This window comes from Copidosoma floridanum, unplaced genomic scaffold (genome assembly GCF_036245765.1).
Source record: "Copidosoma floridanum isolate Cflo_tuat_1 unplaced genomic scaffold, Cflo_Japanese_pri ptg000030l, whole genome shotgun sequence".
Classification (NCBI taxonomy): domain Eukaryota; kingdom Metazoa; phylum Arthropoda; class Insecta; order Hymenoptera; family Encyrtidae; genus Copidosoma; species Copidosoma floridanum.
This window is the reverse complement of record NW_028321907.1, coordinates 22,103,991-22,119,069: the sequence shown is the minus strand read 5'-3', so window position 1 is coordinate 22,119,069 and position 15,079 is coordinate 22,103,991. Positions and strand designations below refer to the sequence as shown.

At 41.6% G+C, this 15,079-nt stretch overlaps 1 protein-coding gene across 1 annotated transcript; it reads right to left on the bottom strand.

The window, feature by feature from the left end:
- Positions 1-6,225: 6,225 nt before the first annotated feature.
- LOC149373557 (uncharacterized) lies at positions 6,226-11,166 on the bottom strand. The gene is made up of 4 exons (XM_089596895.1): positions 9,866-11,166; positions 7,483-9,793; positions 6,495-6,947; positions 6,226-6,345 (listed from the first exon to the last, which is right to left on the bottom strand). The coding sequence occupies exons 1-4, from the start codon at positions 11,164-11,166 to the stop codon at positions 6,226-6,228; spliced, it is 4,185 nt and encodes a 1,394-aa protein (XP_089453021.1).
- Between the last annotated feature and the right edge of the window lie 3,913 nt (positions 11,167-15,079).

The window sequence follows — 15,079 nt, the reverse complement described above, 5'->3', positions numbered from 1 at the left end:
TATTTTTATGTCAGTCTTTGATCCTTTGGGCTTCTTAATTCCTGTTCACGAGGGAAGGGGTTTTATGCTGCTCCCAATCCAGTTCAGTCGTGTAGAGGTGGAAGTGGTTTACGGCGGAAAATAAATGTAACGCAAATGTGCAATGAAAATATATACAATATATTTACAGTGCTTAAATTATGAAAATGTGCTCAAGTGAAGGCAAGCGGAGAGAAGCTTTCTCGGCCGCCGCGGCGCGCTAACTAACTTACTATGCTCGCAGAGCAATATTTATAGAGACAAAAGTTAAAGTAGAAACTTGTAGTACATTGATAAATAAAGGTACAAGAGTAAAAGTAAAACGGTCTCTAGGGCATTGCAAATGTACGCGATGATAAAGGCGAATGATCGGAAAATTACTTCAACTTTAATATAAGAATAACGAACGTGACGCAATTTAAATTTAGAAAAGGTTTGTCGGCAAATATTCAGGTACAAAACTGAACATACCGCCCGCCATACTACGGTTCAGGGTAAACGGAGTATTAACAATTAGCACTGCACTTATGTAAAACAAACTTAGAGTCTGTATTTTGAAAATGTCAATAATGTAATGGACCGGAAAGCGTCCAGCCGAATATGGTGCGCTGGGCCATGGGTGTCCCAGGTAGTCCGATGCGTAAGCCCTCTTGAAGAACTCGTGGAAGCACATCAGCTCCTAGGAGCAACTCGATTTCCGTCAGATCGGCTCGAAAGTCGTCTGCAAGCTCCAAACCCTGTAGATACTTCCAGTCGCCTGGAAGCTTGAAGTTTCCTGACCTGTAGCTGGATATGAGCGAGAGCACTAGAGCTTCGGACGTGAGCTTCCCCTCGCTAACCATGGAGGCGAGAGTAAGGTAAGTTTTTCCATGAACTCGCGGAGTCTTGATGCCACCGATGCCAATGACCTCCATGCTGGCCTCTTCATACTCCTGGCGAAGTTTACTTAGCAGGCTCTTTGCAACAAAGGATCGCTGAGAGCAGTTGTCGAGCATGGCACGAGCGATGAGTGTGCGTCCGTCCGGGCCTTGAATTCAGACGAGCGCAGTAGGCAACAGCGTAGTGTTTGAAGAGTCTGGCGATGCCATCCAATGACAGGATACGCGACTCCCTTTCGTGAGTGTAGCAAGCCATGCAGAAGATGCAAGATGGACTGTAGTGGCAGAATTCTCGTGCAGCAGCGTATGGTGATGCCCGTTGCAAGTTAGGCATCGTTTGCTTGATTTGCAGCTTGCGAGTTTGTGAGCACCAAGGCAATTATAGCACATGTTCTTGGCCTCAACAAACTGTTTGCGTTCATGTGGCAATTCTGCTTTTAAATCGGCACAGCGTAGTATGAAATGCTCACCTTGGCAAAAGCGGCATTTCTCCGTAAAGGCGGCATATGCGTGCGAAGTAGAAGACGCCGTCTTGTCCTTCTTCCGTGTTGCCTTCTCTGTAGAAGACGCGACGATCTCGAGCATCGAGATGCGTTGTTCAATGAAACGCACGAGCGTTTCAAGTGCAGGAGGCTCGTGGGTACTGCTGAGCGATGACTCCCATTCTCGGAAAGTTCGAGCGTCGAGTTTCCGAGCTGTAACAGCGACCACCAAGTCATCCCACTGGTTCGTCGGACGCTTAAGCTGTTTAAGTGCAGCCAAGGCATTTACAGTGCCACTGAGCAATGCCTTGAGTTCGAGCGGCGATTCGTTGCTTACAGCCGGCGCGGCTAGCAAATCTCGAGTTAGCGCGGCAACCAAGCGCCGCTTGTTTGCATAATGATCCTCCAACCTTTTCCATGCAGCCTCGAAGTTGGCGTCAATTACCTGGATTGTCCTCAACAATTCAGCCGCCTCGCCTTGCATATGCGTCTTGAGGTGCTGAAGCTTCTCGACGTTGGAAAGTCGAGAATCGTTGACTATGATCGCAGAGAACAGATCCTTAAACTCGAGCCAGTCGTTGAAATGTCCGGAAAATGTGGGCACAGCAATGGACGGCAGGTTGCGAGAGTTAGCTGGTGGAACAGGAGCTGGGTCTGATGCGGGCGATGCAGGAAGTTTTCCGAGCTGTTCAGCCAAATTAGCTGCCGAATCGAGGTAAGCTTCTTCGGCGATTTCGTAGCTGTCTTCATTGAAATAGCCGATGTCCTTAGTATCGTCTGGAGCAATGTTGAGAATCCTGAGATGAGTGTCCTTGAAGTCATCCCAGTTTATTCGTAGTTGCTGTATACGGCTCTCGATGATTGCACGAGTGAACTTATCCTTGCCGCGCTTCTTGAGGTTTCCGTAAGCATTGCTGATGCTTTCGTACAACTCCTGTTGACGCTTAAATAAAATTTTGAGTTCCTTGACGTCTGCCATGAAGCAGTCGATGTCGCGATGAAGCGCTTGATAATAGGGCTGAGTGTTGGCAACTAACGACCGCCCGCCTTGGCAAATTCAAGCACGGAGAGCATGCACACACTCTGATTCCTTGAATGACTCGCTACTGCAGCTTCGCGAGAGCGCGTTCACCTACACGGCATCAAATGGTCAAGGCAAAATTCAAGGCTTCACTGAGCACTAGCACATATCCACTCCTGCACTGACCGTCGGTCCCTGGAACCACGCTCTGCTACCAAAAAATGTTCACGAGGAAAGGGGTTTTATGCTGCTCCCAATCCAGTTCAGTCGTGTAGAGGTGGAAGTGGTTTACGGCGGAAAATAAATGTAATGCAAATGTGCAATAAAAATATATACAATATATTTACAGTGCTTAAATTGTGAAAATGTGCTCAAGTGAAGGCAAGCGGAGAGAAGCTTTCCCTGCCGCCGCGGCGCGCTAACTAACTTACTATGCTCGCAGAGCAATATTTATAGAGACAAAAGTTAAAGTAGAAACTTCTAGTACATTGATAAATAAAGGTACAAGAGTAAAAGTAAAACGGTCTCTAGGGCATTGCAAATGTACGCGATGATAAAGGCGTATGATTGGAAAATTACTTTAACTTTAATATAAGAATAACGAACGTGACGCAAATTAAATTTAGAAAAGGTTTGTCGGCAAATATTCAGGTACAAAACTCAACAATTCCACTATTAATTCAGTCAAAAATTTTATTACAATAAATTTGGCGTAGTAAAGTTAAATGAGACCAACACTTGCGCAATTCAGAATTTATAAAATGTCAACATTGGCTTAATGGTTTAGAAAAGGTACAAACTTCAAATAAATCGATGTTATCAGATAAAATCTTTTCAAGGTCAGAAAGCTCAGCTTCCTATTTTCTGTAACGCGAGTTTGAAGGCTTGCGCCTCCGTCATGTATTGGCGATTTAATTTAACCAATAACTCTTATCATGTGTTTGACAGAGTACAGTCCTCTGCCACCCTGTTGACTGCGTCTATGTGACGTTGCCGACTGATTTCTTACTTTAAGTAGTATGTGGGAAACCGTTATACAAATTTACTAGTGAACTGTATGCAAACACTAAGAAAAGCACTAATTTTTGCACACATTGTAAGCAAGAATTATTAAATTGACTCGATTTTGGATTTGTATGACGAAGGAAAGGGTGGTATCAGGTGAAATAAAAAATATTCTGTTAACGAGCCACAACGAAGATATATTTGTGATTCAAAGGAGAAAACTCCGGACAGAAAACCCTCTGGACAAACGAACAACGGATACAAGAGAGAATGTGAAATTTACAATTTGAGGTATAAATAACTTCCTGGTGTGAATAATACTCTCTCTCTGTGTGTGTGTAAGTGTGTATGTGTGTGTGTGTGTGTAAAGTATGTGTGAAGAATGTGTGAAGTGCGCGTCCACAATTTTCTTGCTCTCGATCACCGTAACACGGTTCCGCTGAGGCGAATTTTTACTGTGTTCGCTTGCAGTACGTCGATATGAAAAGACTGGACACCGATAACAACAAATCAAGGATATGAACGCGTGATACTAAACACGTGATATCCATATGCAAACAATGCAAAGACTTACTTGCACGATGAAACAAAAAAAATCCGATAAAACCAGTAAGTACTCGAGATCGCAGTAAAAAACTGTAGACCGCACTATTCTCACTGTAGACTTACAATGACCGCGCCCCGAATGCCTCTTCTTAATTTTTCGCATCTCCGCCATCGATGGCGCCAACCCCTCTCCCCTTGATTTACCTTGCGTCTTTCAGATGACGTCCACCAATTAGTGCGACGATACAGGACAATAAAGTGAAACAATACTGACTACACACGAACAAAAACGAACATGAAAACAAATCCTTTACTATGCGCTCGATCTGCTGCGAGACTTCCTTCTCCACCACTTGCGTGGTGGCCCATACATTTTAGTCGTTTTTGACTAAACACCATGTTTTTTTTATAATGTCACAAGGTAGAGTCATTCCATTCAATCAAGATAATAAAAAAAAGAATACTGTTACAACACCACGATTAGAATTGCAAGCAGCAGCAGTGCTTGTAACGCGATTGGCAAAATTAATTACAAAGGAACATAATTTTAAAATTTTTCAAGCAATTCTGGTCAGATTCAAAAGTTCTAGTATCTTGGATTCGCAAAGACCCACGTGGATTTCGAAGTTTTGTTTCAAATCGGATAATTGTGATTCAAAGAAATTGAGAAGTTAAAAGCTTGAACTGGATAGCTTTAAACATTTTTACTTATATTTTAAACTTTAAACTGGGTTTATTCACATTTTCCCGAGTTTCAGAGAAAAACATTTTTTCCAAAATTTATTCGTGACTGCATTAACTGAGGATTTAATCCTTTCTGGGCGTTTCAAAACAAATAAAAATTTTTTGTAGTCTTACTTGAACATTTTTTCTAACACACTACAATTCCAGCTAGATTTTTTTACATTCTTCCGAGTTGTAGAGAAAAACCTATTTTTCAAATTTTTGGTGACTGTATTAACCGATGATCTCATCCTGTCTGGAATCTTTAAATAATTATTACTGATTGAGGCACCTTAATTCTATTATTCTCTTGGGAAATATTAAAAAGTTATAGACTCGCGAAACTTGTATAAATGAACTTCTCACAGTTAGCATATGAATTATGACAGGTTTCGTATCGTAATTTTGAAGGTTAGTGTAATAGTAAGCTCCTTGAAAATGTCGAGATTTCAACAACTCATGCTGTGGAAATTGAAAAAAACTGCTTAACTTTAATACTAATGTTTTGCCTCAAGGAGGATCATCACAATAGTACTGTATAACGTGGGAGTGCTATGGGGAATCCTATCAGTTTACAGAATACAATCAAATAAAAGTTCAGTTTTTATTAATTATCATGTCTTGTCTATCAGCTTTCTTGAGTTTAGTAACAACTAATTGAGACATTTTGTTTTGTGTTGAGGTTTGAATCTGAGGGATTCTCGAATATTTTGTCGTAAGGTTAACACACAAGAATTGGAAACGCTGAATTAATGGAAATAATCAATTTATTATAAAACTTCCTATTTATTTTACACTTTTAACATCCTAAATTCTATCAGGCTTACGACTAATATACTAAGCCATATAAATTTACTTAATGCCTGAACGCTGAGTGAGTTTATAGAGAGAATCAGACTGTTGTAATAGAACGAAAACTCCAACGAAACGATAGAACGCTCGCTGGAATACAATAAGATAGTTACAATTCACAAAACGAGACACTAGGTTGACTATAGAGATCTCGCTTGAGGTGCGCGGGGGGCTCGACGGTCAGAAGCGGACTGACAAGCGCGCGTTGTCTCTCGACGAGAGAGCCGCAGCTCTCTTTACAGGCAAGTCTAATTGGTCAGAGAGACACGATGAGTTGGACTCTCATTGGCGCATATTGATGTCAGCTCAACCTGTAAATACTAAGCATTAAGCGCGCCTATATTTAAACTCAATACCGAACATTTTCCCCCACCTTTGCTTCGACCAGGGAAGAAGCAAACAATAAATCAAGCAAACTAAAGAGCCAAACTGATTGTATTTGGCTCCACTAAAGTAACAAAAAGGACTGAATTTAGTTTTTGTAAACGCAACTAATCAATAGAACTAACAAACTATTTATGATTCTAACCTTTCGCTTTCAATTAATAAAACTAACTTATTAATAGGCCTAATTAGGGTAGTAGCCGAGGTTTTTAATTTTACAATTCTTACTTTTGAATCAGAGCCCGGAAATATTTCAATGATGCGGGCTAAAGGCCAACATCCGGGGGGATTGTTTTCACTACGAATTAGTACTAAATCATTCACCTGAAACGAGCGCTTCGGGACTACCCACTTTGACCTTTGTTGCAGTGATGTTAAATACTCTTCTGACCATCGATGCCAAAAACTCTGGTTTAATTGCGATATAAGCTTCCATCTGTGTAAACATGAGATTTTAACATCTGTAAGGTTTACTTCAGGCAATATGGTAACTGGACGCAAATTGATAAGATGAGCAGGAGTTAGGCAATCAAGATCGCGGGGATCACTCGTTAAGGGAGATATAGGGCGCGAATTCAGACATACCTCTATTTTACAAATTAATGTTGAATACTCTATAAATGTGAAGACCTGCTCACCGACAACTCTCTTCAAATGTTTCTTAGTTGATTTGACAGCTGCCTCCCATAACCATAGAATTAGGTCGGCCGATTTGCAAAGTTCAAGCCAATTACTTCTCAGTTCCTTATCAGCGCCAACAAAATTTGTTCCCCTATCACTAAAAAGGTCCGAGCAATGACCTCGTCTCGCTATAAAACGCTGAAAGGCGGCTATAAATCCTTCTGAACTGTAGTCTTCAACTATTTCTAAATGAACAGCGCGAGTGTTCATACAAACGAAAACAGCCACATAGCCTTTAGTCGTGCCTTTACCCCTGGTTTTAGAAAGTCTGACCGACAGCGGACCGGCGTAATCTACACCTGCCTTAAGAAAAGCTGCGGAAGGTACGACTCGAGCGCTAGGAAGGTCGGCCATAAGCTGACTTGGAGTTACAGCAGAATATCGTTTACAAGTAAAACACTTGGTAGTAACAGAGCGAACACTTTGACGACCACGTATAATCCAATACTCACGACGACAAGTACTTAATGTTAGTTGAGGTCCGCCGTGTAAAGTAATCTTATGAGCTTGTTCTATTATCAATTTGGTGAGATGGTCACTCGAGGCTAGGATCAACGGGTATTTAACATTGAAACCTAACAAAGAATGGCTCAAACGACCCCCAACCCTAATCAAACCATCTTTAAGAAATGGTTTGAGCTTAATTAAAGAACTTTTGGATGGTAAACTAACTACTTGCTCACTAGATTCTGATAACAACTTTAACTCTAAAGGAAAATGAGTAGTTTGATGAAGGTAGACCATTAGCAATTTAGAATTCGTGAGTTCAGAAACTGTAAGCGATAAATTTGCACGAGAAACAATAGCATCTACCTCAAGAAACAATAACTGAGTTTTTTTTTTCAACACGAGCTAGTAATTTGTAAAAAAATCTTAAACAATATGCAGTCACACGTAATAGTTTATCTAAATTAGAGTATTGGTAGTAGAGATCCCAAGTAGAAGTTGATTGAGTTTGCTGGTGACTAACGGTATGAACCGATTCATCAGTTGAAACTGTCAACGGAGTTTGAAAGTCGCGATACTCGGGATGAAGCTCGTGTAGTAAACTAGGACCACAGAACCATTCCGAATCTACGCTCAACTGAGATGGCAAGACACCTCGAGAGGCAATGTCTGCTGGATTTAATTTACCCGATACGTGATGCCAGTAAGCATTTGGAACTAACTGATGAATGTCACTACAACGATTAGCTATGAAAGTAGGCCATTTGGAGGGTTGAGCGTGTAACCAGTACAAAACATCTTTGGAGTCTGACCATAAATGAATAGAATCGATGCATAGTTTTGAACTAAGACTAAATAGGTGGGTAATTTTGGCTAATAGTTGAGCAGCGCAGAGTTCGAGCCGCGGAATACTTAGAACTTTTAGTGGAGCTACTTTCGTCTTGGCTAACTGGAGTGACACGCTAACTTGATCTCCTTGAACCATACGAGTGTACAAGACGGCAGCGTAAGCTGATTTTGAGGCATCAGCATAACCATGTAACTCAATCGAATTAACTTGCGGATTGAAACTATTCCATCTAGGTATGCTAATGTTATTCAGTTCTAGAATTTGTGACAACCAAGGTAACCATTTATCCGTTATTTCCTTTGGAGCTGGAGAGTCCCAATCTATTTTGACTAACCATAACAATTGTAAAAGAATTTTGGCATACACGATTACTGGAGAGAGCCAACCAAGGGGGTCGTAGAAACGAGCTATGTAAGAGAGTATAGATCTTTTAGACCATTTATCTTGAACAGGAGGATCGTGTACACGGTAACGAAAAAAGTCTTCTAACGGAAACCAAACTATACCTAGCACCTGAACCGATGAATCTACTTCACTCAAGGAAACCGAAGGCGAGTCGGCTAACAATAGAGTGGACACTCCGTGTAAAAGCTTCAAATTATTAGCAGACCACTTATGTAGCGAGAAACCACCAAGAGTAGTAACCTTTATCACTTGGTCTCTTTTGTCTAGAGCCTCCTTCAAAGTATGACCTCCCGAGAGGACGTCATCCATGTAGATTTCGTTACTTAACACCGAAGAAGCCATTGGGTATTCCTCACTATAGTCTATAGCTAACTGTTTCAAGACTCGAGACGCTAAAAAGGGTGAACAAGCTAAACCGTAAGTAACGGTTTTTAACGTGTAAATCTGCATAGTCTCTGAAGACTGAAACCGCCAGCAAATGCACTGAAATTTCCTATCTGATTTATTTATCCAGATCTGGCGGAACATTTTCTCAATATCTGAAGTAAATGCGAATTCGTAATTTCGCCAAGAAGAAATAAGCTCAGGAAGACAAGGTAACAGATTAGGGCCTGCATGAAGCAATTCGTTAAGTGAAGTACCTCCAGGAGTCTTGGCAGAGCCATTGAAGACCGTTCGAAGTTTAGTGGTGGTGCTCGATATCTTAATAACACCGTGATGCGGCATGAACCAACACTCTTTGACTAAAGCATCATCCAGTGTAGACATGTGATCTAGATCTCGATATTCCTGCATAAAATTTATGTACAAAGTAGATAAGTCGGGATATCGGTGAAATCTACGTTCTAAATTAGCCATCATTGACAACGATAAAAACCTAGAATCCTCGCGAGACTTTTGATAACTGTTAGGATCAACTCTGAAGGGTAATCTGACCACATAGCGACCAGATTCATCTCGGTAGTGCGTGTGCGCGAAGTAGTCTTCGCAAGCTTGCTCATCGGCGGTGAGCTTCTGAGTAGGACTGCTAGAGAGCTCTTCTACTTCCCAAAAGCGCTGAAGCAGCGGTAACAACTGAGACTCATCGTAACAGTGAAGCGAGAATTGAGAACTAGAAGAAGGCTTAGCAGAACCAATAGAGCCAGACAGAATCCAACCAAGTAGAGTACGCGACGCTATGGGCTCATTGGTAATACCCTTTCTAAGGCCTTCTTCTACAATTTGAGCATGAACTGCAGCTCCAAAAATGATATCAATTTTATCTGAACTTGTATATTGAGGATCGGCTAATTCAAGATCGTCTAAATAGTGTAAATTTGATTTAAATCGACTAGCAGGAGGCTGATATGACGAAACCTGTGGCAATACTTTCGCTTCGACTAACAACTGGAATTTTGAGGGGAACCTAGGTCGAACATTAAAACTAACTATACCTTTAGCAACTCCAACTAAAGCACCACCTGTTCCCGAGATGGGAATACTTGAGTGTTGACGCTTTAGCCTTAGAATATCACAGAGCGAATCAGTTATGATAGAACACTACGAGCATTGATCTATAAGAGCTCTAACTAACAAACGTACACCAGTAGGTCCAGTGACGTAAACTCGAGCAGTAGCCAGTAATACACCAAGACCACGAGAAACAGACGAATCAGTATGATGAGAAGTCTGCTCAGAGTCACTACCTTTAGAGTAATTGGCTTTGCTAGAATTTAAGTGAGTATCATGAGGCTCTTGACTCTGAACAGGCTTTGGAATATGTAAGAGGGTATGATGCCTTCTCTTACAATTAAGACAACTATACTTGGACTTGCGATCCTTCAACTGATGATGACCTAGACAATTAAAACACAATCTATCTTTGACTACTAACTCCTTTCGAGCATCAACCTCCATTCTTTTGAAACGTTCACACTTAGAAAGAGTATGATCACCTTTACACTCTGAACATACCAGGACATTCTTAACTACTCCCTGACTATCAGCTGAATCGGAAACATTGGACTGATGAGAGACAGAAGCAGATGCCTTCGGGACAGGTTTCGAAAGTGGTGGCTTAGGGTTTGAACTAACTGTTTCACACGATTCAAGAGTTATGATTTGTGAAGAGATAAATTCCCGTAGTTGGATTAGAGTGGGTGGTTGAGTGCTACTACCTAGGAATTTACTCCAATCTTTATTGGTTGTGATGTCAAACTTACTAACTGTTAGAGCAATATAGAGATCCCCTGTGCCTAAATCACGGCCTAATGCATTTAATGAATCGATTGTGCTAATCATCTCCTTACTAATGCGTTTCAACTCTAAACAGGAGTCCGACTTCATGGGTTTACAAGTTATCAAACGATTTAAGTAATTAGTTACAAGGCGACGCTGACTATCATAATAATCAAGTAGAGTTTGCCAAGCTAATGGATATTGATCCTCTGCCAAAGGAACAGATTTAATTATATCGAAAGCGTCACCACTCAAATGAACTCGCAGCTGATGGTACTTGATAATGTTGTCGATATCAATTTTTCTATGCACAAGAGAGCGAAATGTATCACGGAAATTTTCCCATTCGGAATATTTTCCTGTAAACTTCGGTAGCTCTATACGCGTCAAGTAAGAGTTGCTAGTAGGCTGAGCACCGGGTGTTGGTAATGGGGCTGGCGGTAATGGATCTTGAGCACTAGCTCTCCTAATAAACTCTAAAAAGTCCCCTTTTACCGAATAATATAAGTCATCTGCCTTATCCGGTAACTCAGTAGAAAAATACAAATGATTTTCATCTAACGTAGTAAGCGACATTATCTGATCATGGATTTCGCCAAAACGCGCTATGCACTTATCTAGTGCTTCAAGGCATGCTTCAGCCCTTCCTCTGGTCATTTTTTCGGAACCGGATTTTTTAAAGTTCTCATAATAACTGCCAATTTTATTAAATATCTTAGTTTGAATTTGGTACAAGGCTTCCATCTTTACTTCCCTACTTAAATGACCAGAGAAACAGCAAAACTACGTAGATAATTTGAGATTTGACTTTAACTCGATTGTTACGGAAAGCAACTTAACCTAGAACTGTCACGCGTCTTATCTAGGAATTTAAAATTAACTTAGTGTCTCTAATTTCAATTATGCTGCGGCAGCAAAATGCAGTGACACATGCAGCGTCGTCTTCCGGGCCTGCAGACGAGCAGGCGGCACTTCCTCGGGCCTGCAGAGGAGCAGGCAACGTAGCAGTGGCGTTGTCCTTGTGGGCCTGCTGAGGCAGCAGGCGACGCAGCAGCGTCGTGGCGGCAGCGACGTCGTCGGCAGGGCGTGCAGGGGGACGAGCACGCAGCACGTAGTAGTGTGGACGACGTTGAGGGGCCGGCAGAAGCAGGCGGTCACGTAGCACGTGGCGGCAACGACGTCGTCGACAGGGCGTGCAGGGGGACGAGCACGCAGCACGTAGTAGTGTGGACGACGTTGAGGGGCCGACAGAAGCAGGCGGTCACGTAGCACGTGGCGGCAACGACGTCGTCGGCAGGGCGTGCAGGGGGACGAGCACGCAGCACGTAGTAGTGTGGACGACGTTGAGGGGCCCGCAGAAGCAGGCGGTCACGTAGCACGTGGCGGCAACGACGTCGTCGACAGGGCGTGCAGGGGGACGAGCACGCAGCACGTAGTAGTGTGGACAACGTTGAGGGGCCCGCAGAAGCAGGCGGTCACGTAGCACGTGGCGGCAGCGACGTCGTCGGCAGGGCGTGCAGGGGGACGAGCACGCAGCACCTAGTAGCGTGGACGACGTTGAGGGGCCGGCAGAAGCAGGCGGTCACGTAGCACGTGGCAGCAACGACGTCGTCGGCAGGGCGTGCAGGGGGACGAGCACGCAGCACCTAGTAGCGTGGACGACGTTGAGGGGCCGGCAGAAGCAGGCGGTCACGTAGCACGTGGCGGCAACGACGTCGTCGACAGGGCGTGCAGGGGGGCGAGCACGACAAAGTCGCTAAGATCAAGAAGCGCCTGCACAGACAGAGAGAAATAAGCCTTGCCCTTACTACTTACTTTTTTTTTTTTTTAACAAGGCCAGCCCGGTGTTGCCCTGCCGTCCGTCCTTCCGTCGAGCTCGAAGTACTCAAAAAAGGGGGGGGGGCGTCTTTCTCTTTTAGCGAGAAGAGACGGTGCACACTGAACTTTAACTGCTGGCGCAAAATGGCCGAAGGCTTTGTGCGAGCCGCGCGCAATGTTTGTGTGCGTGAGAGAACAACACCTACGAAAAAAAAAGAAGAGAGAAGTCGAGCGCGGCAATCAAGATGGCTGTATTTCTTATAGCCGCGTGCTTAATGGCGATACGCGTTCTCGTTCACTTCACACTCACTCGCGTCAGGTCCCTGTTCGGGCGCCAAATGTTTTGTGTTGAGGTTTGAATCTGAGGGATTCTCGAATATTTTGTCGTAAGGTTAACACACAAGAATTGGAAACGCTGAATTAATGGAAATAATTAATTTATTATAAAACTTCCTATTTATTTTACACTTTTAACATCCTAAATTCTATCAGGCTTACGACTAATATACTAAGCCATATAAATTTACTTAATGCCTGAACGCTGAGTGAGTTTATAGAGAGAATCAGACTGTTGTAATAGAACGAAAACTCCAACGAAACGATAGAACGCTCGCTGGAATACAATAAGATAGTTACAATTCACAAAACGAGACACTAGGTTGACTATAGAGATCTCGCTTGAGGTGCGCGGGGGGCTCGACGGTCAGAAGCGGACTGACAAGCGCGCGTTGTCTCTCGACGAGAGAGCCGCAGCTCTCTTTACAGGCAAGTCTAATTGGTCAGAGAGACACGATGAGTTGGACTCTCATTGGCGCATATTGATGTCAGCTCAACCTGTAAATACTAAGCATTAAGCGCGCCTATATTTAAACTCAATACCGAACACATTTCTTATTACTAGTGATAAAGTCTTAGTATAAATGCTAGTTACAAGAGAATTTATTGTCATTTTCTAAAGTATGCAAGAAGTTCTTATTATTTGTTTTTTCAGCGCATATTTTTTGTTTACTTAAATCATGTCATTGGTAATTAACTTTAATAATGGAAAAAATTGATAACAATGATGCAGCAAACACTGATTTTCAGAATATTTTGGAAAAAATTTTCTTAGTTGTACCATTTTTTTTTTGTATTTTGTCTTATCTTGCTTCACTTTCGTCAGTTCTGTGGGTAAGACATACTTTTAGGTGCTGTAAATATTTTGATAAATTCTAGTTCCATTTTAAATGGTCACCTTCACTGTGTAACCACAATGGGAATGTGCAAACGCTGTTTTCGCAGAGTAAAAGCCAAAAAGTAAAAAAATTAAACGACGGCAAAAATTGAAAATGGCTTTGGGTTCTGGCTTTAATCATTGAAGGAGAAAGAGCGTCAATATCAACATAAGTACGGACCATTCTATAACTGCATTTTAAAGATGTACGAGTACCTACACGTACTCAAGGCATCATCTAAGTCAATTACGTTGGAATCACCCATATGCATATGGGCATATATACTTATGTGACCAACTCTAATCATTCGCATACCAAACTAAAAGCTTGTTTTGCATTTACAATACATATTTTAAAGTGCCTAAGATTGATCTTTGGATTAAATCTAAAAGAAATGTCTCGATCATCACACCTCAAAAACAAAAGTTTAATGGTGCTACATATCACTTGTTTGTTGAACTGTCACATTCAAAAAATCAATTTGCGGTGCTTGTTTTGCTAAATGACCTGCTAAAGCTGTGGCTTAGAGTATGGCTCGAAGTATGGCTCAATGTCTGGCTGAATGTATGGCTAAATGTCTGGTTCAAAGTCTGGCTGAATGTATGGATAGTATGAAAAGTCTAGCTCGAAGTATGGCTTAATGTAGGGTAAAAAGTATGGCTTAATTTATGGCTCAAACTATGGCTATAAAAGTATGGCTAAAAGAATAGCTCCAAGTGTGGTGTGATGTCTGGCTGAATGTATAGCTCAAAGTATAGCTTAAAATATTTCTAAAAGTATGGCTCAAGGTATGGCTCAAACTATGGCTAGAAGTATTAATCAAAGTATGGCTAAAAGTATAGCTTTAAGTATGGCACAATGTCTGAATGTATGGCCAGAAATATGGCTCAATATATGGCTAAATCTATGGCTAAAAGTATGGTTTAATGAATGGCTAAGAGTATGATTCAAAGTACGGCTACATGTATGGCTAAAAGTGCAGCTCAATATCTGACTCAGTGTCTGGCTACATGACTAAGGCATATTGTCTGGCTAAATGTCTGGATTTATTCTAAACTTAATTACACAGCATTTGAAAAATAATTTTATTTATTCAAAAGTAAAAAATGTACTATCGAACAGGATGTTGGACCTCGGATTTCATACTTTATCATTATTTTTTTCTGTACAGGTTATGAACACAGTGAAACTGTACGTAATGATAATACAATTATTTTTTATAGCCCAAAAAATTTTACTCTGCTAATTAACCAATTTTTTTAGGCACTGAAAGTTGTATATTGTAAATGTAAGACGAAGTTTTATTCTTGTACACAAATAATTAGAGTTGGTTACATAAGTATGCACATATGCCTATGGGTAAAACTGACGTAACTGACTCAGACAATGCCTTGAGTTCAAATAGATACTCGTATATAGTCAAAATACAGTGATAAAATGGTCTGTTTTCATGTAAATAATGACGCTTCTTCTCTTTTAATAATGAAATGGCTTATTGGCACTATATAACGTTAGTTTGTTAAAGTATAATATACAAG